This window comes from Acomys russatus, chromosome 9 (assembly GCF_903995435.1).
Source record: "Acomys russatus chromosome 9, mAcoRus1.1, whole genome shotgun sequence".
Classification (NCBI taxonomy): domain Eukaryota; kingdom Metazoa; phylum Chordata; class Mammalia; order Rodentia; family Muridae; genus Acomys; species Acomys russatus.
Window position 1 is genome coordinate 53,443,247 of NC_067145.1, and position 25,699 is coordinate 53,468,945.

At 44.6% G+C, this 25,699-nt stretch overlaps 1 protein-coding gene across 1 annotated transcript in view; it reads right to left on the reverse strand.

Moving 5' to 3' along the window:
* Nucleotides 1-10,534: 10,534 nt before the first annotated feature.
* Cdc123 (cell division cycle 123) overlaps nt 10,535-25,699 on the reverse strand; it is a 56,958-nt gene continuing 41,793 nt past the window's right edge. Inside the window, exons 9-13 of the mRNA XM_051151352.1 lie at nt 24,661-24,783; nt 22,794-22,822; nt 13,890-14,018; nt 11,157-11,294; nt 10,535-10,593 (exon numbers count right to left, since the gene is read on the reverse strand). Of these exons, the coding sequence (XP_051007309.1) occupies nt 10,567-10,593; nt 11,157-11,294; nt 13,890-14,018; nt 22,794-22,822; nt 24,661-24,783 (446 nt within the window). The 3' untranslated portion in view covers nt 10,535-10,566. The remainder of the gene's footprint in view (nt 10,594-11,156; nt 11,295-13,889; nt 14,019-22,793; nt 22,823-24,660; nt 24,784-25,699) is intronic.

Consider the following 25,699-nt stretch of genomic DNA (forward strand, 5'->3'; position numbering starts at 1 on the left):
GGGTAAGGCTAAATACTATTGTTCTTTTTTTTTTTTTTTTCAATTTTTTATTAATTTATTCTTGTTACATCTCAATGGTTATCCCATCCCTTGTATCCTCCCATTCTTCCCTCCCTCCCATTTTCCCCTTATTCCCCTCCCCTATGACTGTTTCTGAGGGGGATTTCCTCCCCTTGTATATGCTCATAGAGTATCAAGTCTCTTCTTGGTAAAATAGCAAAGTAGAAGGATCCTAGAAACCTACAAGTAGAACATTATGATAGACAGATTTGGGCTCAAACTAAGGCACCAGCCAAGGAAAATACAGGCGGTAAACTTTAAACCCCCACCCAGATCTAGCCAATGGACAGAACATTCTCCACAGTTGAGTAGAGAGTGGGGTATGACTTTCACACGAACTTTTTTTTTTTTAATGTAGCAATAAAATGACTCCTAGTGACAGTGTGCCATGTTCATCACTGCCTTGCTCAGCTGTCATTAGAGAAGATTCCTTTTTCCTGCAACAGATGGGAACAAATAGCGAGACCCCCAGTCAGACACTATGCAGAGAGACAGACCTTGGGACATTCATCCCTAAATGGGATGTCTCCATCAAATTCCTCCCCTCAGGGCCTCAGGGAATCCTGGGGAAGAGGAGCAGAAAGAGCATCCTTTGTGAATAGATTACAGTTTTCAGTTTGGTGTTTTATATGGGATTCCTGACTGAGAGCAAGAAGGTCTCTGCGTCTGTATCTGTTCTTTGTGCCTTTTCTTGAGCTCTCTCTCTCTCTCTCTCTCTCTCTCTCTCTCTCTCTCTCTCTCTCTGTGTGTGTGTGTGTGTGTGTGTGTGTGTGTGTGTGTGTGTATTCCAATGTGTTTCTTTTTGTTTTATCTTATTATATTGTATTATTATCCTTTAGAAGTGGTGTTTGTTTTCTAGTGAGAGGCAGAAAGAAAGTGGATCCAGATGGAAGGGGAGGCAGGAAGGAACTGGGAGGAGGAGAAGGGGAAGAAACTTGAGAGAGAGAGAGAGAGAGAGAGAGAGAGAGAGAGAGAGAGAGAGAAGAGGAGAGAGTGAGATTGAGAGAGAGAGAGAGAGACTGCTAAGCATCTCCAGAACACTTCCATAAGCCATCCTCCGTCCGCTGGCTCACATACATGGTGGTCAGCTACTATTTTTGGCACATAATGGTCACTCCATTTTCTGGTAATGATTCCTCAGTTTTCCTTTAAGGGAAATCCCCTGTCTGAGGGCATGCCATCTTATTGACACCACTCATCAAAGTGCTGCGTCCTGCTCTAAGTTCTGAAGCCAATACTTGGGCGTTAAATCTCAGGAATGACACTAAACTTCATTCCTGGCCCTGGCTCTTCTCTGCCTCTTACTGTGAATCAAAGTCCACATTGTTCCAGCCCATAGCTAACTGGCTTCCCGCAAGCATGGCTAGCCCCAGAATGTGATATTCTGAATCTCGACCCCACAGCATCAGCACAGAAGCCTGCATCTCTCTGGTGACGGAATCCTAGAGTGACTCCCCATAAGGTTTTTCTGGTCCCTGCTGCATTGGTTTCCGGAGAGTTCTCCAAGGTCCATGACAGCCTTCCAAGGCATTCCCTCTGCTATGATAAACCAGAGGGGTGTGTCCCCCCCCCCCCCCCCCCATTGTTTGCATCTAAAGCTTACGAATTGTCCGTGTCTCCTCCCATGGCACATAAGATTCTGAGATCTGCATCTCGTCTTTTCTCCCAAGCATAACTCCAGAGATTCTCACTTTGCTTTCAAAGACGGTAACTCAGCAGCAAGCCTTGGTGTTGAGAAGGAGCCTCTGGCCTCTTTCCTGAGCTCTAGCCATCTCCCCAGCTCTAAGTCCCTGCAGAGTCAGCGTTTTCTCACACGTCCCTGAGAGCATAACCCTGTATCTCTCCTTCCTTGAGTCCTCTCGCTTCAGATGACGAGCTTTTAAAATAAACCAAGAAAGGGGTAGAGATGTCACCTGCGATTCTTGCAGAGAATCTGGGCTTTGGTTCCCAGCATCTACTTGGTGGCTCACAACTGCCCGTAACTCCAGTTCGAAGAGATCTGACAAGTCTCTGGCACGAGGCATGCGCACGGTGCACAGACATAAATGCAGAAAAACACTTATACAAAAGCACATAAAATAAAGAATAAATATTTCTTGTTTTGTTTTGTTTTTGCTTCTTCGAGACAGGGTTTCTTTGTGTAGCCTTGGCTATCCTGGACTCCCTTTGTAGACTAAGCTGGCCTCGAACTTACAGAGATCTACCTGCCTCTGCCTCCCTTGGTGCTGGGATTACAGGCATGCACCACCACGCCCAGCTGATAAATAAATCTTTTTTTTATATTTAATTTTATTTTATGTTGGTGTGAGGGTGTCATATCACTCGGGACTGGAGTTGTAGACAGTTGTAAGCTGCCATGTGGGTGCTGGGAATTGAACCTGGGTCCTTTGGAAGAGCTGACAGCGCTCTTAACCACTGAGCCATCTCTCTAGCCCAAGTAAATAAATCTTTAAAAGATTAATTAATGGAGCTAGAGGTATATCTTGGTGATAGAGGATATGTTTAGCATCCTGACTGCTGGGTCCCAGCCCTCATCCCCCATGCACACACTGCAAAACAAATAAATCACCGACACATCACACAAAGCTAAGGACGCCGATGCTGTCGTCAGTACCAGTACATGCACGGAGGCCCCGCTTTTCTTGTATGTGAAGCAGAGATAAATTCTGAGTACAAAGTTTGAGCTTTCATTGGACAGAGATATATACTTTTTACCAGGGAGAAAACAAATACCCTTAAAGCGATAATGTCCACTTGACACATTTGCACCGTTTTTTCATCTTTAAAGCAATTTGTAGACATTAAAGAATTGACTGCCAGCTCTTCTTAGATAAGGAAAAATTCAAGCTGCTGAGCACAACCCTGTCTATGTCTTCAGACCCAAGCAATGGGCCTGGCTGACACACTGTGGGTGGACAAGATCACCTCTCGAAAGGGCAGATGGGTTGGGAGTGGAAGGGGATGGCATCAAGGAATAGAAAAAAAAAAAAAAATCAAGAAAGGAAAACACAGGGAAGACCTGTGATCTATCTACTAACTACTGTGAGTCTGGGAGGACAGTTTGGGGAAAGCCCTGCAAGGTTTTGCCCTGGCTCTGCTTCCATTTGTCCCCTATAGTGACTGCACAGAAGTCTCCAGAGAGACCGTGTCAATTTCGAGCTCCTCTAAAGCTGCAGCCTGTCGTCTTTGATGCCCCTGCCTCTGTGTGCCTGCAAATACGCTTCCTTATTCCAGATTCAGGCAGTGCATGACATAGCCAAGGAAACCAGTGTTAACATAGCGTGTGTGTGAGCATGTGGGTGTGCATGCGTGTGTGTGTGTGTATCTCTCTCTCTCTCTCTCTCTCTCTCTCTCTCTCTCTCTCTCTCTCTCTCTCTCTGTGTGTGTGTGTGTGTGTGTGTGTCCCTGGTATTTTTCTTGCTCCCTGCTCACCCTTACCTTTCTTACTTGGGGCTGAGAGCTGCGGAGGTCAGCACTGCACCACGCCTCTTAGAAGGCTCTGTTTTGCTTGATGTAGCTAGAGGGAACACAGTGAGATTAGGTCTGGTTTACTCTTGCTTAATAAAACACCAAATGGAAAATGAGCCTGCACCTAATCGGAGAAATGCTGGCAGAACTTTGGAGCAGATGGACACCCATGAACTGTAAGGCTAGGGCTAGAGCAGCCGTTCTTAACCTCCCTGATGCTGCAACCCTTTACTATAGTTCTGCATGTTGCGGGGACCCCCACACACACCATAAAATTATTTTGTTGCTACCGCATAACTGTAATTTTGCCACTGTTGTGAAAATATTTGGCACACAGGATATCTGATATGTGACCCCCAAAGAGGTCGTGGCCCACAGGTTGAGGACACTTGACTTGAGTCTCTTTTCTCCAGGCCCCACTTACTGCTGATCCCTTCCTGCTGGTGGCTGTTCCAAAAAACCAGTCCTCCCTGTTGGGAGGTGGGAGGCTCCGAGGACACAGGAAGGAGGCTCGGGAGGTGATTGGTGGTCACTCTTCATTGAACGGATTGGACTGAAGCTGGAATCCTCTAGAAAATATAACTCCGGGCATGTCTGAGGGTGTTAACAGAAACATTTATTAAGGAGGATAGACCTACTAGGAATATGGGGGTTCCATCATAGGGACTAGGGTACCAGACAGAATAACAAGGAGAAAAGGACAACACCAACTGAATACCAGTATTCATCTCTCTCTCTCTCTCTCTGCTTCCTGTCTGCACACACAATGTGACCAGCTCCCATGTCCGTGCTGCCATGTTTTCCCCACCACGATGGGCTGCTTTAGTCAGTATTTTTGTCTCAGCAATGGAACAAGTAACTGCTGGTTCTCAGAGAAACTGCCAGCGCTTCTCACCCTACCCCTGCCCTACACCTCTCCCTCCCGGAAGCTGGGCTTCCCTTCCCTTCCCCCAGCTCTGCTGATTCCTTATCATCTCAGCCATTTTGGACACGCGGTCTCTTGCTCTCTTGGCTCCTGGCTGGCTCTGCTCCTGGAGATCTCTTGGTCTGTTCTCCCCCACCCCACCCCATGTTCCTCTCCCTACTGCTCCTCTCATGGCCCAGTTCAGTCTGGACCCTTCTAGATACAAGCTCTCTTCCTCACATCTACAATATACCTTCTCCTCAGCTCTATCCAGAAGCAGTTGAGCCCTTGGTTTTTTTTTTTTTTTTTTTTTTTTTTTTTGTTGTTGTTGTTGTTTTCAATTCAGTAACTAATATGGGAAATTGGTACCGAGAAGAGGAGCCTTTGCTAAGATAAACCTGGCCGAATGACTCTTAGGCCTTTGAAACTGGTTTCTGGGAAGACTGCAGAAGCTCTGAGCGGCAGGAGCTGCAGGCTGAAGTCCTCGAATGAAATGAGAGCAGAAGGGGTCATTCTGAGGGGAGTCTGCAGCCAGTGAAGGCCACGTGTGTGAGGATTCTGAGGGGAACAAGACTTCAGGAGAGTCTTGGCCTTGCCCATTTATGATAGGATTCTGGCAAAGGGTCTGGTTATGTTCTGTGTGTTTCCTGGGAATGAGTTCAAAAAGTAATGGGCAAGCTGTTTGGCAGAGGAAACTTCAAGACAATGTAACGTCTAAGTGGCGTGGTCACTGCTCACTGCTCTTACTCAGTTAAAGCAGACAAACCCAAAAATGTGTGGTTTGGCAAGTAAAGAAGCATATTTTTTTTTTTTTTAATTGGAGGCAAGGGGAAAATGAGAAAAAAGAATTTAAAAGATTAGTGCCATTAAAGAGAAAAACAGGATGAGGGATGGAAAAGATGCCTTGAAGACAAGACTCCCATCCATGAAAGACACCAAGTTGTGAAAATGGAAACTCATTGGAAGGGAAAGAGATTGAGCTACAAATGTCCCTGAAGCAGCTGCTTTGGAGAAGGTGTCCTCTCAGATTTAGCCCAGTCCAGAGGCCTCTACAACTGTGATAGAAGGAGACAAGGCAATGTCTTGAGCCAGCCGCAGAACTTAGCGGCATAGGCCACATGGTTTTGCAGGCACGCAAAAATTTAAGAATTATGGGATGATGCAAGCTTATACGAAAGCCACTGGGCCCAGGCAATGTGCAACAGAGTTGGATTCCCTCCAAGGTCATTGTGTAAAGCTGTATAGGTCAGGTCTACTTGTAATAGAGGCTCAATATGTCGGAGGGTGCTGGAACTGTCAGATGTTTGCTGAGGGCAGCTACAGGCACAAAGGGGAGGTGGAGGAAAAGAGAGACTAGACTACGTGTGCTGTGGGTAGCAGAAGAGTGGAATGCCCAACCTATGGGAGCCCAGATGATGCCACCAGCTGCCTCAGATACTGGACATTAAGCTGTACAGTTCAGTGCTTTTTCCTCTTGGATCTCAGTCTTGCTTTGATTGAGTCTTTCCTTTCTATCCTCCCATTCCTCCCATTTGGAATGGAAGTTTTTACTCTGTGCCATTGTATATTGAAAACACATAACTTAACAGACATTGTTTTATGAGGATCATAGTGGAGTTTTGTCTTGAGTTCTAGAAGACACTTTGGACCTTAGGCTTTTGGGGCACTGTTAGAACCATTTGTATTTCGGGGTACTCTTGCAGATGAAGTAAATTCACTTCACATAATGGGATGCTGGGCGTGTATGAAAGAGGGAACTGAGGGGGCACGAGCGCTCTGGAAATAGCTGGCATCATCTCACGGACTCGGGTGGCAGACTGGATAAAAAGAGGGAACGAGGAAGCCAGCTGAGCACCAGCACTCGTCGCTCTGCTTTTTGGGGATCTGATTCATAAAAGTGGGAATGATCTGTGCTACTGTTTCTCCAAACTCTAGAACCTGCTATACAGCCCAGCTATTCCACTGCCAGATTTGTACCCAGAGGACTCCACAGCCTTCTGCAGACACTTGCTCATCAACACTCGATGCTGCTCTAGCCACAATAGCTAGAAATGAAACCAAACTAGACATTCACCAAGAGATGAATAGATAATGACAAGGCAGCACACAGGCATCGTTTCATATATGTATTCACGTGGGTCATGAAACTAGACAAGGAATCACGAAAGGAAAGAAAGAGGTTTAGGAGACAGGGTGTATGGAATCCATACATGTGACACAAACATGGGCAGAAGAATTCTGGGGGCAGAAGGATACAGCAGGTGTAGGGGAGGCCAGGCAGAGAGATAGAGGGAGAGTCAGGAGAGGAAGACCAACAAAAATAAAGTATGAGACCCGAGAGATGGCTCAGTGGGTAAAGGGCTTGCTGTGCAAGCATGAGGACCTGGGTCTGAAGCATCAGCATCTGCATAACACTGGAGGAAGCTCCATGCGTTTGCAATCTCAGGGCTCCTCTGGGCAGAAGGGAGGCAGCCACAGGAGAATCCTCAGAAGCCTGCAGGCCAGCTAGCTTTGCTAACACAGCAGAAAATAACAAGAGACCCTGCCTCAAACAAAGTGGTAGGCGAGGACCAACACCGAGATTGTCCTCAGACCTCCATGTATGTACTGTGGCATGCATGCCCACATGCACACAAACAAATATGCATGCACACACACACACACACACACACACACACACACACACACAAAGATTTAAAAATTGAACGCTCTTTTACTGTTTGATAATTTATTTTATACACGTATTTAACATGGTTTCATAAAACCCACTTCTAGGACAGCCAAGGCTACACAGAGAAACCCTGTCTTGAAAAACCAAAAGCCAAAAACCAAAAACCAACGAAAATGCAGTCATTAGTAAAGCTGGGGATTTTCCTTTCTTGTGGCACATTATATACTGTGAAAGAGTCCATGCGCTGCCTCAGGGCTGGGTTTCTAATCTTACTTGACATGACTTAAACAATGAGCTGTTAATCAACGATCCCTGCAAACAGTGCAAAATCATTTTGAGGAAGATCTATGCTCTTACCAGATTCTCAAAGATCCATTTCTTCTTGAAATAGAGTAACAGTGGCTTGTGTTGAAGTTATGTTATTTATACTCTTTTTTTCCCAATGAACCTAAATACCTCACGAATGGGAAGTCAGTCTTCTCATTGCTTACCTTGTTCTAAATGCTTTTGGCATTTAAGTGTTTTTTTAGGTTTTAGGGGTTTTTTGTTTTTTTTTAGAAAGGAGTATGAAACAAGCCACTTTCAATCAGGAGAAATCCAATTTAAGTCTTTACTTGATTACAAGTCCACAAATATGGAGTGAGATAATGGCACCTAAGAATTCTACATATGAAATTTTATCTCAAATAGGTATGGCAATCACTGATGCAGAAAATACAACTTAAATAATCTTCGGTTTATATTGAGCCTGAACAAAATTAAATGATGAATTCTCACTGCAGCTCTATAGAGCCAGCATGGGATGCTCACCAGCACTTAGTGCTCAAGAGACTGAGGCAGGAGGACCAACACTTTAAGGCCAGCCTGGCTACATAGGGAGATTCTGTCTCAAGAAGATCAGGAAGTGGGGCTAAGGAGATGGCTCAGTGAGTAAGAGAGCTTGGTATGCGAGAAAGAGGATCCAAGTTAGTCTCCAGCACTCACACAAAAGCCAGACATGGCCGTAAGTGCCTGTAGTCCCAGCCTTGGGGTGGGGGGACAAGACAGGTCGATCCTGGGAGCTTGCTGGCCAGCCGGCCTACCCAAAATGATGAGTTTCAGTGAAAAGATCTTGTCCAAAAACAGAATAAGATAAAAATAAAACCAAGTGAAGAATGACAGAGGAAAACAGTAGTGGTTGACACCTGTAGTGGTTTGAATGAAAATGGCCCCGACAGGCCTATAGGGAGTGGCACTACTTAAGGGATTAGGAGATGTGGACTTGTTGGAGAAAGTGTGTCAATGGGGTGGGTAGTGACAGAAGCTCAATCCAGGCCCAGTGTCACTCTCTTCCTGCAGTCTGCAGATCCAGATGTAGAACTCTTGGCTCCTTCTCCAGCACCACGTCTGCCTGCGTGCTTCCCACCATAACATATTTTGCTTGGGTCTTTTTCCCCCACATATCCATTTTTTCATGTGTGTGTGTATGTGTGTGTGTTGTACAGATGTGTGTGATGCACTCACAGGGTATGGGGGTGTCGTGCCCATGCATGTTCCTGCTGAGACCAGATGAGGGTGTTGAAGGTCTTTCTGAGCCAGAAACTTGGTGCGTCAGTCAGACTGGCAGGCCAGTGAGCTCCAGGGTCTGACAGGGGCTAACAGGCAAACACAGCCACACCCAGCACTTTACATGGGTGCTATCCAGGCCTTCATGCTTGCACAGTAAGTGTTCTTACCCACTGAACCAGCTCCCTTACATCTTTCTGAACCAGTCAACAACCGTTTGACAAAGCCAGTTTTGTTGTTGTTGTTTTGTTGAGTTTGTTTTTGGCTTTTCGAGACAGGGTTTCTCTGTGTAGCTTTGGCTGTCCTGGACTCACTTTGTAGACCAGGCTGGCCTTGAACTCACAGAGATTTGTCTGCCTCTGCCTCCCAAGGGCTGGGATTAAAGGTGTGCACCACCACCACCTAGCTCAGAGCTAAGTTCAATTCAACCTACAACACTAATTTCCCTCTATCACAGGTTGAGGCACCCATGAGCAATTAAAAAAAAAAATCAAAGCACATTTATCAAAATTATTTCTTCAAGGTAGTTGATATGCTGAGCTCAGAGACCAAGTGCTGAATATATAATGCTAACAAGATAACTAAGCAAAACAACAACAAAACCCTTTAATCACTATGTAAAATGTGTTAGGGGCTCAGCGAGAGGGATCTGCTTCACTTTTGCATGCCTGCAATGACTACAAGCATTTGGCAGCACATTAGATGGACAGCCTGGGAAATGTCTTTTCCTCCCAGTCACCTGGGCAGACAGTGAGTCCAAAGCAAATGAGGGCTCCTTTAAGGCGGAAGAGAATAACTACTAAAATGGTGGACTTTTAGTAAAAGTGACTTATCACCGTCAAAAGTCCAAAGTATTTTTTTAAAAGCCAAATTACAATTAAGTCTATGATAAATTCACTAATATATGTTGATTATCATCTATGAAAGATGTAGAGGTGGCTTGATAGTGAGAAATCTATCTGTCCTTGTAGCTATGCCCAAGCTGAAGTTAAGCTCAAAGGGAAACTATAGAATTCTCAAGTCAAGAAAAATATTTCCTATTATGAGGTTCTATTTTTACATGGAAAAAAAAAATAATCCACTTTAACTTTATTTTGCTAAGTGTGTGTGTGCACACATGCATGTGTGTGCATGAGGTCAGAACAAGACTCTCAGGAGTCTGTTCTCTCCTTCTACCATGGCTCTATGGGTCACACTCAGGTCACCCTGTTTATGTGCCCACATTTCTTTCTTTCTTTCTTTTTTTTTTGGTTTTTTGAGACAGAGTTTCTCTGTGTAGCCTTGGCTGTTCTAGACTCTCTTTGTAGACCAGGCTGGCCTCGAACTCACAAAGATCCACCTGCCTCTGCCTCCCAAGTGCAGGAATTAAAGGCGTGCACTAGCACGCCCGGCTGTGCCCACATCCTGCATTTCATCATGGCACCTGCTCTCAGTCCTTCCCACCCTCCCCGCCCCCCAAGCCGGTCCCTTTCCTTCCTGTAGTCTCTGCCTTCACTTTACATGGCATCTGCTATCTTCTTCCCTCCACCTCATTTACGCTTTCCTCACACTCCGTCCCCACGCTATCTTCCCATTTCTATAAAGCATGTGACCACCTACTCGGTAGGTATAAAAATGGAAACAAAATAAATTAGATAAATCAAGTAGACTGAACCAAAGAGCAAGCATTTCATAGAAAGTTATTTTATTTTCAGGACAGTATGCTTCCTTACGTTTAAGATTACTTACTATATTTTTACAAGTACTGAATAAAGTTCTTCCATCTGCTTCCAGGTGAATAAACGCGACTATAAAAACTGACAATTTCGCATACTGCCCACTCCATCTCCACACAGCTTGGGTTCTGGAAAGCTGTGTTCTCCACACAGCCTCCTGAAGTCGGCACACTTCCTTCTTCTACTTATTCTCAAAACAGCACTCACTCATCTTCCTGCTGATTTCTTTTCTGTCAAAGGAATGCAGGAATATGTTGAGGAAGCAGATTCTAACTGGAATGTCTGCTCAGCCAAGGTCACTGTTTCTGTCAAAAAGTGTAATTTACTAGAGGTCTTGACAAAAGATGTGGCTAGAAATTATGGAAAAAAACATGCTTTAACTAATTTGATAACCTGGTTTATTACCTGGTTCCTGGCGACAACCCTCAGGCACCTGAATACTTTCTTCTCTTTCTTACGTAGGTACACACACTCCCACATTCAGTCACCAAGCAGAGATGGCTTGATCTTCACACCCCATGACAAGATATATACTTCAAATTAGCAATATGCAAATTTTTCAAGATGCCTGCGTGTCATAAAAGTCATCTTCTGTCATCCTGATTGATAAGCTATTCCTTCAGCTCAAAGTTCCTATTTACTTATAAAGTGGCCTAAATCCTTCATTGTGGTCTTTTAATCTATAACCAGTGAATGAAAGTCCAGGGAGCCCAGGACTGAAAGAAAGTGTCACAAAGCACACTTGAGCCCAATTTGAAAGGATGGCCAGCATATAAACTTTCAGATACTTTACCAGCTTAAGAAAATCTATGAGCTTGTGGGCATCCTCCCCGGTGGAAAGGTCTATGAAGTCCCTGGGCAGGCGGTAGCTCAGATAGGGGCTGGGCTGTACTGTGACTTCACTGTTTGTGCAGCGGAAAGCTGGAGAGTCCTTTGCAAACAGAAAATAGGAAAGTCTATCGTTTTGTCTCTTAAGGTCTATTTTCCAAAGTACAATTCAATGTCATTGTTCTCTTCTGTACTAAAGAAAGAAAAAGACTCTGAAGTATAAAAAGGTAGCAGGAATTTAAAACAGTCCTATATAGTCACTAAAGGTGACTAGAAAGCTTTTCAAAAGAGCGCTTCCTGGAGAGCGGGGTCTCTGCGAGCTGCCTGTGTACAGCACTGTGAGCTGAGGAGACGCTCCTGAGCAGGCCAGGCCTGGTGTCAGTCACCTCAGCTCCCAAGCAATCTCACACAGGCCAGAACTCTGTCATTGTTCTCATTTTCTAGAGGCGGTGGGCAGCCATGCTCCTCAAGCACTTCACCCTTGGAGAAGCGCCTTCCCTTCAGAGTGAGGCCAGACGAGTATTCTGAACTCCATCTGCAACCTCATCATCGATGTGAACTCCAAGTTCATAGGCCACACTGGTCTTCCGAGCCATTCCTTAACACACTTGGTCAAGTCCTGCATACAATATCTACATGTTGCCTTGTGCCAAAAAGGACTCCAGAGTCAGGAGCTCTTGGCTTTTGACTTCCCAGGCAACATATATCTAGGTGAGCATGGTTTGGTGTCTGGCAGAGGAAGACGAGATGGGAGCCTGAGTAAGTCTGGACCAGGAAGCCCTAGAAGCAGCCACAGCTTACCCAGATAAACCAGCCACCCGACAAGAGTCGTCTGCCTTGTGCTGGCCTTGCTGGGGAATGGGAGATAGAGCGGTGACAGTGGGAGACAGATGGTGAGTGAGCGAACGACTAAATGACCAGACTGTGTCAGACAGTGAAAAGAGTCAGGGAAGCGCAGTGTGCTAAGGAGATCGACAATGAGCACTCCCTGAGGAGCGCCTGGGCTGAGAGCTGAGCAGGGAGCAGGGCAGGCTTTGCAAGCAGTGGAGACAACAGAGCGAAGACTTTCAGGTGAAGCTGGGCTTCTAAAGTTTCTGGGTAAAGCCTGGGTCTTGTGGTCCAGCGACAAGCAGGGCAGATGCTGGGGGAAGGAGCCAGGAACCAAGTCCTGTCAAGTCCCAACCTCTAAGAGGTAGAAGTAAATAAAAGATCATGTGGAAGCTAATCCTGTAAATCCATTTCTGCTCAACAGCTGTGTCTCTCCTACTTAACTTATGTCCTCTTTCTGTCTTTTAGATTAACGGCTCATGACTCTAAAACACCAGTGACAGACTCTTTCATTGATGGATATGACAAACATGAACAGATGTTGGCACTGTGCTAGCCTCACAGGTGTACCAAGGATAGGAGAGACACTCAAAACTCTGAGTCTAACGCAGGATTGGGCACATCAACAGGTACTTGAAATGGCTTTCAGGACGAGCACGTTAGGCTAAACACTGACCTAACTCAGAAGTGCAGAGGAAGGTTAAACCCAGCCAGGACAGAGGGACAATGAAAGCGATGGAAAGATCAGCAAAATGAAACATGCCCCTCACAAAGGCACAGAAGCAGAAAAGCAGAAAGAGTGTGTCCCTCACGAGAAGACATGGGGTAAGAACAGAAGGCACCTGCTGGGCACATGAGTAAGGGAAGGACTGTCTCTTACCAGAGGTCAAAATACACGTAAGGCCCTTGCCAGGGGTAGGACAGAAGCTGGCTGCCAGGGGACTGAACAACATGGGGGGGTGACAAAGTGAGAACAGGTGGCAGCAAGAGACTAGGGAAGTGGGCTGAGATGAGACACAGCTCAGAAGCTCCCACAGCTGTTCCACAGCTGGATTTAACTAGGGTTGCCTGCCTGAGCGCAGGTGGGAAGGTATTGACTTGAACGAGGGCAACTTCATGGCAGCTGCCCCTGAATATGGCTCTTTCTCTCCCAGCAACCATTAACCTTGCCTGCAGCTCCTCAGGCGAGCATATATTATGTTTAAGGGTAGAAAAAGGTAATACACATTCGTGAAGATGAGCGGGAAGAAGAGTGCAGCTGAGTATAAAATGTGGTTAGAGAAAAACATCTAAGCTGGGATGTACAGGGACCTGGCTGAACCCTAGTGGACAGGAGCAGACAAAAAAGAGGCTGAAAACACAAATGCCAAGTTAAGCAGAGACAGCTCTGGAGGGCAGGCAAGCACCATTTGCAGACAACCTAACCGAGTAGTTTCTGTTTTCTGTAAGGAACTGAACGGATCTGCTGAGAGGAACAATCTGGGGGGAACAGTGGCTGGAAGCGGTGAGGAGCTTGGGGACAAGTGGGATGAAAGTTAACCAGGGACCGCCATCATGGAAGCAAAGGCCACACTGTAAGGAGACCCTGGTCTAAACAGGCATGCTGCCACTGCTCTCTGTGACCCTCAGTGGGGAGAAGGGCCAGAGGAGCAGTGTGAACTGACTGAGGGGGAGGGCTTTCCTAGGGCAGCATGACAGGCAGAGCTGAGAAAGATAAAGCAGAGACACTCTGCTATCCAGGTAAAGGAAGGGGCCACCACATGGACACCCTTTTTGACACAGGAAGTCAGGGCTAGCAAAGCTGTGTCTACCAGATCCTTTCCCAGTGGTCCAGGTCCAGCACAGTCAAGGGAGTGGTGAGTGGTCTTACCTGCCCCTGAGCATCCCCTTCACTGAAGTCAACTCTTAGGTTGTTCTCCGATGTCAGCTCTTCCCAAGTAAACAACAGTGAGTCTGTGACTTCCCCAAATGGATTAAAGTCAATGAGCCACACCTTCCCCTAAGTACAGACAGAAAAATCAGTACGTATAAAATAAAAACAAACACAGCCTATACTCTTATCAAAAACGCATTTTCCTATTATTTTCCCTTAAAGATCATCTTAAAGCTCCTGTGAACTATTTTAAGAGATCATTCCACAGTGTGCCAAGCAAGAGTCCCTATGGAAACAGACAGATCTAAGAGACTGACTGAGTGCAGAGGGAGCGGGACCAGGAAGAAGGGCCCTGATGAAGACCTACCTTTAAATACGCTAAAAAGAGTAGAGAAACTCTATTTATTCATTTATTGTCTAGTTTTTAGTTTTCAATGTAGCATTTATTTTGTATGTATGACCAAACATGAAAGCATATGTAAGGAAAATGAAAAGCAACGTTATAAACTTTAGAAAAGAATTGCCTGTCTTCAGACACAGCCTACTGGACACTCACCTAAGGAAAAGAATGTTCCAGCCTGTTCGAGTGTGTGAAGAGTCAGGAATACCTGAGCAGAAAGCAGTCAGTATAGACCTATCTGACCTGGAAATGTGTGCAGTCCTAGGAAATCAGAGCCAGCACACTTGACTGCAGAGCCATTTGGGATAGATACACAGTAGACCTGTTTCCTTGAAAATTTTAATTTTGTTCTTCTGGTTTGCACTCTCTCCTCCCCCCCACCCTGTGTGCATGCATGTGTGCGTGTACGTGTGTGCATGTGTGCATGTGTGTGCTGGAGATGGGGATAAATGTGTAGAAGCCAGAGGTGGATGTCTGGTGTCTTCTTCAATCACTCTCCACCTTATTTTTTGAGACAGAGTCACTGGGCCTGAAGCCTGGCTAGCCAGCAAGCCCAGGGCCTGCCCATGTCCACGTGCGCAGTGTGGGAATCACAGGCACATGCCACTGCACCTACATTTTCCTGTGCAGATGCCGGAGATGAAACTCACACCCTCATGATTGTACAGCAAGCACTTTACCAACTGAGCCATCTCCCCGGTCCCTGATTTTCTATTGTCATGGTCACTTATTTGTTTGCATTGTTAACAATTAGGTGTTTTATTATAAACATGGAAGTCTCATGTCTTGCTTGATCTGATAGCTGCACAAATTTGGACATGTCAAAGGAGAATCTGAGTCGACATTTTAATGACGCTGTTTTTCATCTAAGTTAAAACAAAATTTAAAAAAAGACGAGATACCTTAATAGGGCTTGCTTTAGAAATATCCAGTCAATGGCATGGAGCCATTTCAAGAAGTTTTCACCACATGTAAGAGGAGTAATGTTTCTATTTTATATAATCCCCAAGAGAAATCCTTCAAGTCTCTCTTGCCACTTGAGTCATTTGCACACATCAGCCTGGCACCCATTCTCTATATTCTTAGACTATATGAAATAATACCAAACATCAGGGCATAACGCAGATTTGTCTAGGGGACTATTACTAGTGTGTCTTTGGTACACTGCCTATTGGGTTTTGTTTTGTTTTGTTTTGTTTTAACAAAATGCTATTTGACTCTTGTTTGTTTGTTTTTTGAGCAGGGTTTCTTTGTGTAGCCTTAGCTGTCCTGGAACTCTCTCTGTAGACCAGGTTGTCCTGAAACTCAGAGATCCACCTGCCTTTGCCTCGCAAGTGTTGGGATTAAAGGCATGTGCCACCACACCTGGCAAAAACATTTCATTATCAAAAAGAAGAAAACTCTCAAAAGTGTTGTACTTGTTAGGAATATTGACTTCTATAGAATAAAACTATACCTCAATTAAAAAAAAACCAAAATAATTTAATTTTAAAACAAAAACAAAACATCACTGGTAGCTGGCAGCATTTGCTCTAAAATTCAGACGTCATTTCCGTTAGCCCCCCCCCCCCCCCCCCCCCAATTAAAATGCAGCAGCTGCAGTGAAGCGAAAAACTGCAGAATTAAGTTTTATGGTTGCAACATCTTTTGTTTTGTTTTTTTCAAGACAGGGTTTCTCTGTTAGTACTGGCTGTCTTGGATTTGCTTTGTAGACCAGGCTGGCTTCGAACTCACAGAGATCCACCTGCCTCTGCCTCCTGAGTGCTGGGATTAAAGGCCTGTGTCACCACCAACCAAAGCAAAACGCTTTTTATGTCAAGCCCCAGTCATACTGAGCAGTGATTCTGCTTAGGGACATTCACAGGAAATGAAGACTCAGACCAATGTTGGATCAACCAAATGACCACTCATCAAGTAAGCGATGCTGCGCCTTGCTTTGGAATATAAAGATCAACCGGTAACAGAACCTGTTCCTTCAACAAGCTTGGTCTAGATCACAGCTCACTTCCTCAACTACCAAACACAACACCCAGCTACGTCAGAGTGTGATGAGGTCACAGCAGAGCACAGGAAAACCTGACTGGGTGACGTTGCTGGAAATGCTTCCCAGAGTAACTTGAATTTTGTTTCAGTGTTTTGAGAAAGGTCTTGCTGGACTATCCAGGGCTAAGTGATTCTTCTACCTCAGCTAACCAAGTAGATACATCCAGAGCTAACACCACTGTACCTAGCCGTGGTAACAAAGAATTTAGAGGACAACAGTGACAAAGGAGTGAAGAGAAAAGCAGATCACTGCAGAGGAAATAATGAATAATAAAAACTAACACGTTCAAGAGGCACAGGCACTGGTTTGTTTTGGCTAGAGTGAAAATCCACAAGGGTTTCTACCATGCACTATCCTAAGGTGTCTTTAAAAGCCTCCTATTTGAAACAGGATGGAATTCAGGTTAAAAGAATCCCTTCAAATGTACAGGCACAGCTGTGAAAAAGAGGGCGGGTCCCAGGAGCCAGAAAGGAAAGGAGTCTGAAAACCAGAGATAAGGGTATAGTTGAGGGGAGGGAGCTTTGGAAGCTTAGATTCCCTCCCGGGAATCCAAGGGTGTGGGCTTTAACTGCACACAACAGCCCTGGACTGGCCCTAAGGAGGGGATTAGGACTAGGAATTAGGGATTAGGACTTCAGTGAATGAAAGGAATGTGCCGAAAAAGAAAGAAAATTAATGTTTAAGGACTGCCTGGGAAGCAAAAGTACTATCTTTTCCCAGAGTTTGGGAAACATGAGGAACAAATGAAAATTTTGAGCTGTACGACTTTGTAAAAGCTCTTTAAAGATTACTTAAAAGTAAAATCAGCAAAACGAATGATGAGATTAAAGGAAGCAACATGGGTCAGTCTACACATGCAACATGAACTATCTTAGGGGGGTGAAAAACATTATCAGACTGAAAGATAATAAGAATAAATTACTGGTATTAGGACAACTGCATACGTCTAGAAAAAGATTAAATTGGACCCACAGTGCATAGCCCACAGACACTAATATAGTGAACAAATATTAACAAGAGCAAAACCACAGAGCAAGAAATCAAACTAGAGGAAACTGAGGCAGGATTGCCTTGAGCTCAAGGTGGTGGAGGGGGCTACTTGAACTGATCTTGTCTCAAAACAAAACAAAAAAGCCACCCCTAAACCAACCAACCAACAAACAACAACAACAAAACTCCCCCCATATAATCCAGCCACTATTCTAAACATAAAAGCATTAAAAAAGATGAGTTCTCAAAACAAGCCCAAGCCTGCAGCACTATTAATATCAGATAAAATATGTAATGAAAAACACACAAAAGGCTTAATAGTATTAGGAACAGAGGAGGTCCCTACTTAATAACATTTTGCTTATAAAGAATCTGTTATGGTTAATCTCAATTGTCACCTTGATTGGACTGAGACTAAGAGACTGATGGAACATACTTCTTGGGATAGCGCTGAGGGCGTGTCCACAGATGACTGCTATAACAGACAGCAACTGAAAGGGAAAGTCCACCCTGAATATGGGCAGAGCACAAAGTCCAAAGAATGAGGCGCTTGAGGGGAAAAAGAAAAAAAAAAAAAAGCATTCAGAAGGCCATCAGTGCAGCTGTAGGCTGATACACACTCTTTTTCTCTCTGCATCCATGGGGAGACCAGCTCCTCCCTTCTTTGAGGACTCAGGCACCAGAGGCTCAGTGATGGGGCTGTTGTCCACTTCAAGCCAAAATCCACATTTCCTCCTTTTATTTACATCATAAGTGTCATCAAAATAAAAGGCCACCACAGAAAAACCAGTATTATCTAAGAACAGAGCTTCAAAGTGTATTGCTTAAAAACCAACGCAATTAGAAAGCAAGGGACTTTGACATACAGTGTCACTTAGTAACTAATAAATCAAGTAGGCAAAAAATTGGGGAAGTTTTTTCTATGTGATAAAGTCTACATATGAAAAATCAACAAATAGCATAAAGAATCCCATTTCCTTGTAGTAGTTGCATCCACTTATCAAGTCATTGCCAACATTGTTCATCTGTATTCCCAACCCTTCTCGCAAAACGAGTTTGGCTTTAAAGGGATCCTCAAGCACCATTTTCTTCAGAAGCTACACACTTTAGCAACAAGCTCGATGGAGACACATCCACCTATAGAAGACAGCACACACAAGCTAAATGTTTGCAAGGACATGATCAACTTATAAAGCCAAATTGACAATAGCAAGACTCAAAATTAAGCACATATTCTGTGCAGAAAACAATGAAACTACAAGTTGATAACAACACAACATATCGCAACTGAGAAGACTAGAAAGGGACAGAAACGATTTTCATAAGACTCTAAAATAAGACGCAGATGGATCTCTCTGAGTTGCAGGCCAACTTGGTCTACATAGTGAGTCCTAGGCTAGCTAGAATTACATAGTGCTTACCCTGTCTTACAAAAAGAAGAATGTAAATAAAGATTCTAAATTCTAGCTGTACATTATCATCCCTGAGGGAGCTTCTGACATGTTTTCCATTGAATAAGTGGGCCGCCGACGTGACGTGCACCGAATCAACTTGCCCAACCACAATCAACACAGTCTCGTCAGAATGTCGCCAGGTACAAACACATTTCAGTTATATTTCAGGAACCAAACCACTTACAGACATGGGTTAGCTTTTCAAAAGAATAGCTACAAAATAATATATTCAAGAAAGTGTCTGACAAACTCTTATACACGTACCATTGAGTAAATGCAAATGAGTTTTACAATATGTCTCAGTCTCTGAACAGAAACTGTCAGGATGTTGGGACTGGCATGCTTCTCACTTTTAAAAATGTAGCTCGCTTCGGATCACAAGATCTCAGCTATCATTACTTCTGTACTCATCCACCCTCACTTTAAGAAATCCCTCAACTATTTCACAGGCTAAACAGCTGCCTCTACCTGTCAGCCCCTCAGAGTTAGTGATAAGGACACTTGCCAGGGACAGAAGGACACAGCTTGGCAGATTCCTACATTTTCAACTGCCAATATATGAAATAACTGGTTTAGTATCTGTACAGCAGAGGCAGAGAACACTTACCTCACAACATTATACAGACTGAGATGGGGAATAAATAGCAATAAAGTAAAGGAGCGTGTTCTAGACAGTAGGCTGGGCTGAACCTACAGCAGGCCACTCCTCACAAACGTCACATCACTGTCACGTCCACATCAAGATAATAAAGTCCTCCACTGTCCAAGGTTATCCTGTTTGAGCTCCCTGTTAGAAGTGCAGCAGCTAGCACAGTGCAGGTTCACAAAAGCTGGCAGTGTGAACGATCTGCCAATGTCTTTAGTGAAGAGCGGAGCAAGTGACTCCTGCTGCAGGGTCCGACCTCTGTCCATGAACTGAAGTTTATTTCTGAACAGCTGAAACTTTGCCAAGCATCACCCCTTCTCTTGCCTCAGTTCTTCTATCTTTTTGTGTTTGTGTGATGTGTGGTATGTGTTCACATATGTGAGCATACATCACGTGGAAACCAGAGGCTTACGCCAAAGTGTTTGCCTGGCTTTCTCTCCACTTACTGAGAAAGGGTCCCTCACTGGACACACAGCCAGGCAGCCAGCCTGTCCCAGGGACTCCCTGTCTCCATTTTTGGAGTGCTGGGTTTACAGGCGCTACACTGTGACTACCCACCTTTCATGTGGGTTCGGGGGTCTCAACATCATGCTTGCCCTGTAAACACTTTATCCACTGGGCCATCTACGCAGCCTTCTTTTAAGGCTTAGTATCTACCACCACTCTAGGAAACAGAAAGGGGAAGTATGGAGAATGTCTTGATTTAAAAAGGGGGAAATAGCTAACAGTTACTAGGGGGACATGATTCTATGGGCCACATCCTCTTGGGTGAAAAAGTGTTTCAAAGTTGTGACAGGCATCACAGTCACACCGTGGAGCATGAACGAGGCACCTGCTGGTGAATGAATGGGTCAGACATGAGAAAAACATATCTTCTAACAGCTCACCAAGCGGAATCCCAGGGCAGTACGAACACTGAGGCTTCTCTGAAAAAACCACAAGGCCTAGACAGTGGCACCTCTGCGGTAGGAAGTTTGTACTGAGTTAGGCTTTTGTTTCTTTTTCGTCTCAACAGTGTGCATCAGTTTTAAGATGTCAATTGAAAGTGTTAGAAGTTTCTCAAAAAGAAGACATAGAGGGGCTGGAGAGATGGCTTAGAGGTTAAGAGCACTGACTGCTCTTCCGGAGGTGCTGAGTTCAATTCCCAGCAACCACATGGTGGTGTACACGCAGGCAGAACACTGTATACATAATAATAAATTAATTAATCTTAAAACAAAACAAAACAAAAAAAAGAAGACATAGAGATGGCCAACAGACATGAACATGCTCAAAACCCACTAGGATTGTGTAAATTAAAGCTACAATGAGATGCTGCCTCACAGCAGCCAGGACGCTGCTGTCAGGAAGAGCAAAGATAACAGGGCTGGCAAGGAGTCCTCAGGCACCAACGGGAGGAGCGTGAGCGAGTGCAGCCCTATGAAGGGCAGCACGGAAGCTGCTCAGAAACTTAAAAATAAGCCCATATGGCTCGTCCTGTAAAAGAACTTGCTGACAGATCTGATGACCTGGGTTTGATCCCTGGAACCCTTAAGGTGGAAAGACAGAAGCACACACAAGTGTATTCACACTCTCATACACTGTCGGTGTAAAAAAATAAATAAAACAGAAGCCCCATGCGACCAAGCAAGGCCAGTCCTTGGCATACACCCAGACGAGAAGTGAGTACCCAAGGAACTGCTGCCCTTCCATCCTTACCGGCAACACTATTCACACCAGCCTGGAAGTGCAGACAGCCTAAGGGCCAATCAGCTGACGAACAGATAAAGAAAATGTGATCCAAATACACAATGGAATCCTGTTATGCTACCCAGTTATTTGAGGCAATATGGACGAACTGGAAAGCCTATTGTAATCCAGGCCAAGAGCAAGTGATCTCATTCGTACGTGAAAGCAAAGCAGGGCTCTCACAAGGTCAGGACTAGAACAACCACCACCAGAGGCTGCTGTGTGCGGCGAGATGAGCAGAGGGGATCGATGTATGAAGTTAACAAAGAGGAACAATTAGTTCTGATGTGCTATTGCACAGCAGGATGACTGTCAGGGTGTGTAACCTTCAATACTGGGACAGAATACTGACGCTTCAAACGTGCTGGTCATGCTCACAGCTCTCCTGACCACAGGCTGCAGGTTGGAAATGATGTACTGCGTGGTTCAATGAACTGAGAGGATTTAGAATGTTCTTACCATAAAGAAATGACAAATATTTGGGTTAGAAAGATGTTTACCCAGAACTAAACATTACACAATGTAGACATGTATTAAATTTGTATACTTTTTAGTGTTTTGATGTATTAATTTAGAAATGTTAACCTGGGGCTGGGCAGAGAGCTCAGTAGATAAAGTGCTTATGTCACATCCTGGGAGCCAAGTTTGACCCCCAGGAACCACAGAAAAAATATTAGGCACGGGTGATGCACATCTGTAACTCAGTCAGGGACTGAGGACAGAAGACGCTGACGCTCACGGGCCAGGCAGCTTTCTTTAACTGATGGGATCCAGGCCAATGGCAGTTGCTGCCTCAGGGAAGATGGAGCATTTCTGAGGATGTTACCTGAGGCTGTCCTTTGGCTGTGCACACCCCACATGAATGCAAGCACTCATGCGCAGCCTTCCCACATGAATATGAATATAAATGCACACATATATACACTCACCTAAAAATTATTAAAGGGTAAATCTATTAAAGAAAAAAATTAAAAAATAAATGTAAACAAATTCATATCTTTGCCTAAAACAAGTCAGGCAAAGAACCTTTTAGTTGACTTAAAAAAAAATTAAGAACCAAACAACAAATTCCCGGTCTTAAATGTATACAATAAATTATTTTCAGCAGGCCTAGACCTCCTAAAAAGTGTGAAGAAAGACATAAAGCGGCCATTTATTCATTTATTGACTTGCTCTATTACTAGTCCCTGCCTTTAGGGCATATGTCATGATCCCAACCCACAGGAGGGAAAGGCAGGTTGGTCATGAGTTCAAAGCCAACCTGGCTTATATAACAAGTTCCAGGTGGGTGGTAGTGGCACTCATCTTTAATCCCAGCACACAGATGCAGAAGCGGGCCTCTGAGTTTGAGGTCAGGATGGTCTACAGAGTGAGTTTCAGGACGGCCATGGCTACACAAAGAAACTGTCTTGAAAAACCAACCCCCATACCCACCAAAGAAGTTCCAAGCCAGCTAGCGATAAATTCACAAAGCCAAGCACACTGAGTTTGTTTGTGTTGGGCTTGCCTTGTAAGGAATAATAGCCTTACATCAGGAATACCGCAGGCCTCAGCCGAGAACACGGCTTCATCAAGGTAATGGCTGCGTCCTACGCTCACCATTCCTCGATTTAAAGCAAGTAGCCTACAGTTTACTTACCCTACTGTCTCTGTATATATCGAACACAACTGTAAAGAAGAAGAGACTCAGTTACTAATAAACTAACACGTTTATAACCTAAATCTTTTTGAAAATTCAAGTATACTTCATTACTAAACACAGCAGAATATAATTAGCCTTGAATGCTTTATACTTCTAAATCTCCAAAGTCAGTCAGAAATGGTGGCCCACACTCCTAACAATGAGGAAACTAAGGCAGGAGGATTGCTGCAAGGCCAAGGTCAGCTTAGCCACACAGTGGTATCCAGGCTGGACTACAATTTGTGAGACTCTGCTCAAAACAACAACAATTGGCAGACTCGTTGATGAAGTAACGTGCGAGACATAAAAGCACCCTATGCTGTGTCCTTTGTGTCAGTGACTCTACCCCTAACTGTAATGATTCCTCATACTTAAAAATGCAAACTGCCAGGGCTCAGAGGAAGAGGATGCAGGCAGTCCAGGTGAGATCTGATGGGCTGAGGTCAGATGTTAGGGGAGGAGGGCTCCCCTTTCTGAGGACCAGGGAAGGAAGGGTGGGATCAGGAGGTGATGAGGGAGGGGGCTACAATCGGGATGTAAAGTGAACAAATTACAAAATAAAATAAAATAAAAATGCAAACCAAACACCAACATAGTCTGAACCAGTTGCTTACATGGGCAAAGGAAGCTGCCTCCAAGAGAAACACTAAGGAAAGAAGCATCCATGACTTATTTGCCGTGTGAAATGAGTAAAATTTGTCATAAGAAAGCATAAAACTAATTATGAGACAGCACGATTCATCTTCTCTTTTTAATTAAATCTGCTACAGAACCCAGTCTTGGCAAGTAGAAAAGGCATAAATCATGGGTATAATTCTAGGTTATTTGAAAACTCTCTTACATACCACAAACTTTCAGTTCCTCAAAACAACCCCCAGCTGTTTGCTCTGCAGCCGCTACTGCCTCAGATTACAGACAGAAGCAAAGGAGGAGAAGCACTCCGCTCTCCACAGATGGGGCCTGTGAAACACACACACCTGCGAGCATGGAGAGAGCTGTGTGGTGTCAAATTATATTATCTAATTAAATGGGGTGAAATGACCACAGAAATATGGTGATGTAACTGGTGACATAATAAAGTGCTAAAGCACTCAACCCTGAGCTGAGCATTACGGTGGACCACAGTGAGTGTGGCTAACAGTGAGTGTAGCTCAACAGTGAGTGTGGCTCAACAGTGAGTGCGGCTAACAGTGAGTGAGGCTAACAGTGCAGCTCAACAGTGAGTGCGGCTAACAGTGAGTGCGGCTAACAGTGAGTGCGGCTAACAGTGGGTGAGGCTAACAGGGAGTGCGGCTAACAGTGAGTGCGGCTAACAGTGAGTGAGGCTAACAGTGAGTGCGGCTAACAGTGGGTGAGGCTAACAGTGGGTGAGGCTAACAGTGGGTGAGGCTAACAGTGAGTGCGGCTAACAGTGGGTGAGGCTAACAGGGAGTGCGGCTAACAGTGAGTGCGGCTAACAGTGAGTGCGGCTAACAGTGAGTGCGGCTAACAGTGGGTGAGGCTAACAGTGAGTGCGGCTAACAGTGAGTGCGGCTAACAGTGGGTGAGGCTAACAGTGAGTGCGGCTAACAGTGGGTGAGGCTAACAGTGGGTGAGGCTAACAGTGAGTGAGGCTAACAGTGAGTGAGGCTAACAGTGAGTGAGGCTAACAGTGAGTGAGGCTAACAGTGAGTGCGGCTAACAGTGGGTGAGGCTAACAGTTGAGTGAGGCTAACAGTGAGTGCGGCTAACAGTGAGTGCGGCTAACAGTGAGTGAGGCTAACAGTGAGTGCGGCTTAGCAGCCAGGGCCAGGTCTCACTCACCCCACCAACAGGCAATACTTACAGTCTTCATCTAAGAATTTATATTGTATGTGTTCCTTGAAAAAGTCTTGGATGCATCTGCAAAGTTCTTCTTGTTGTTTAGAAATATGATCATAGTATTGCGTGTAGTCCCTCTGAGAAATACCTGACAAAATAACATGCCATAGCTGTTTTATACAATTCTCATAAAATGCCAACATTTAATTTAACATAGTAATCAAATCCATTAAAGCTGCCCAGAAGACCAAGGTGAACAGTGCAGCACAAATGACTCAGCTACAAAGGCGTGTGGGTAAGTGACTTTTAGGCTCCATGTTGCCATACATTCTTAATTTGGAAGTAGTTATTTTATTTAGTAGGATGGGAAGAATTCAGTGACAAAAAGGCTGGTTAGGTAAGCCCTGCAAGTGGCAGTTCTAAACCTGTGCGTGTGTGCTTCCATTTCTTAAAAAAGTCTCTTTAAATTGATAGCCTCTTCCAGTTTGGGGAGTGGAGGGCAGAATGGAAAGCAGCTTTCCCACATATCTGCCCTATTCATGCCCTACTTCAAAAAGCAGCCTGTTTCTCTTGTTTTGGGGAATGATGTGTTTTCAGAACCTAATCTTTTAAATCACAGAAAAATCAAAACTTTCCTGTTTTAAGTGATTTCCAAATATACGGAAGGGGCTGTGATATGAAGCCCTCAATGTATTTAAGTCCTAGGGAAAAGGGTTCCTTAGCCGCATGCCCAGGTCTCCCTCTTTGGCATACTAAAAATATGGAATGTAACAGTCAAATGCCTATGTTTACCACTGATATTCAATTACACTTTCCTTAGTCAACAAAGTTTACTTTATAGAAAACATGCATTGGCAAAAAATTTAAAGGAACAAATTATCATCAGTCCTTCGCCTGTATGATAGCTAACAGAATAACAATGTTTTTTCGCTTATGCCATAAACAGTGACCCAATCAGAGAAGTAAGGCTGTAGAGGCTGGAGAAACAGCTCGGTTCAGAATATGTACTGCTGTTACAGGAGGCTTGAGTTTGGTGCCCAGACATCTCATGATTCCCTGCAGCT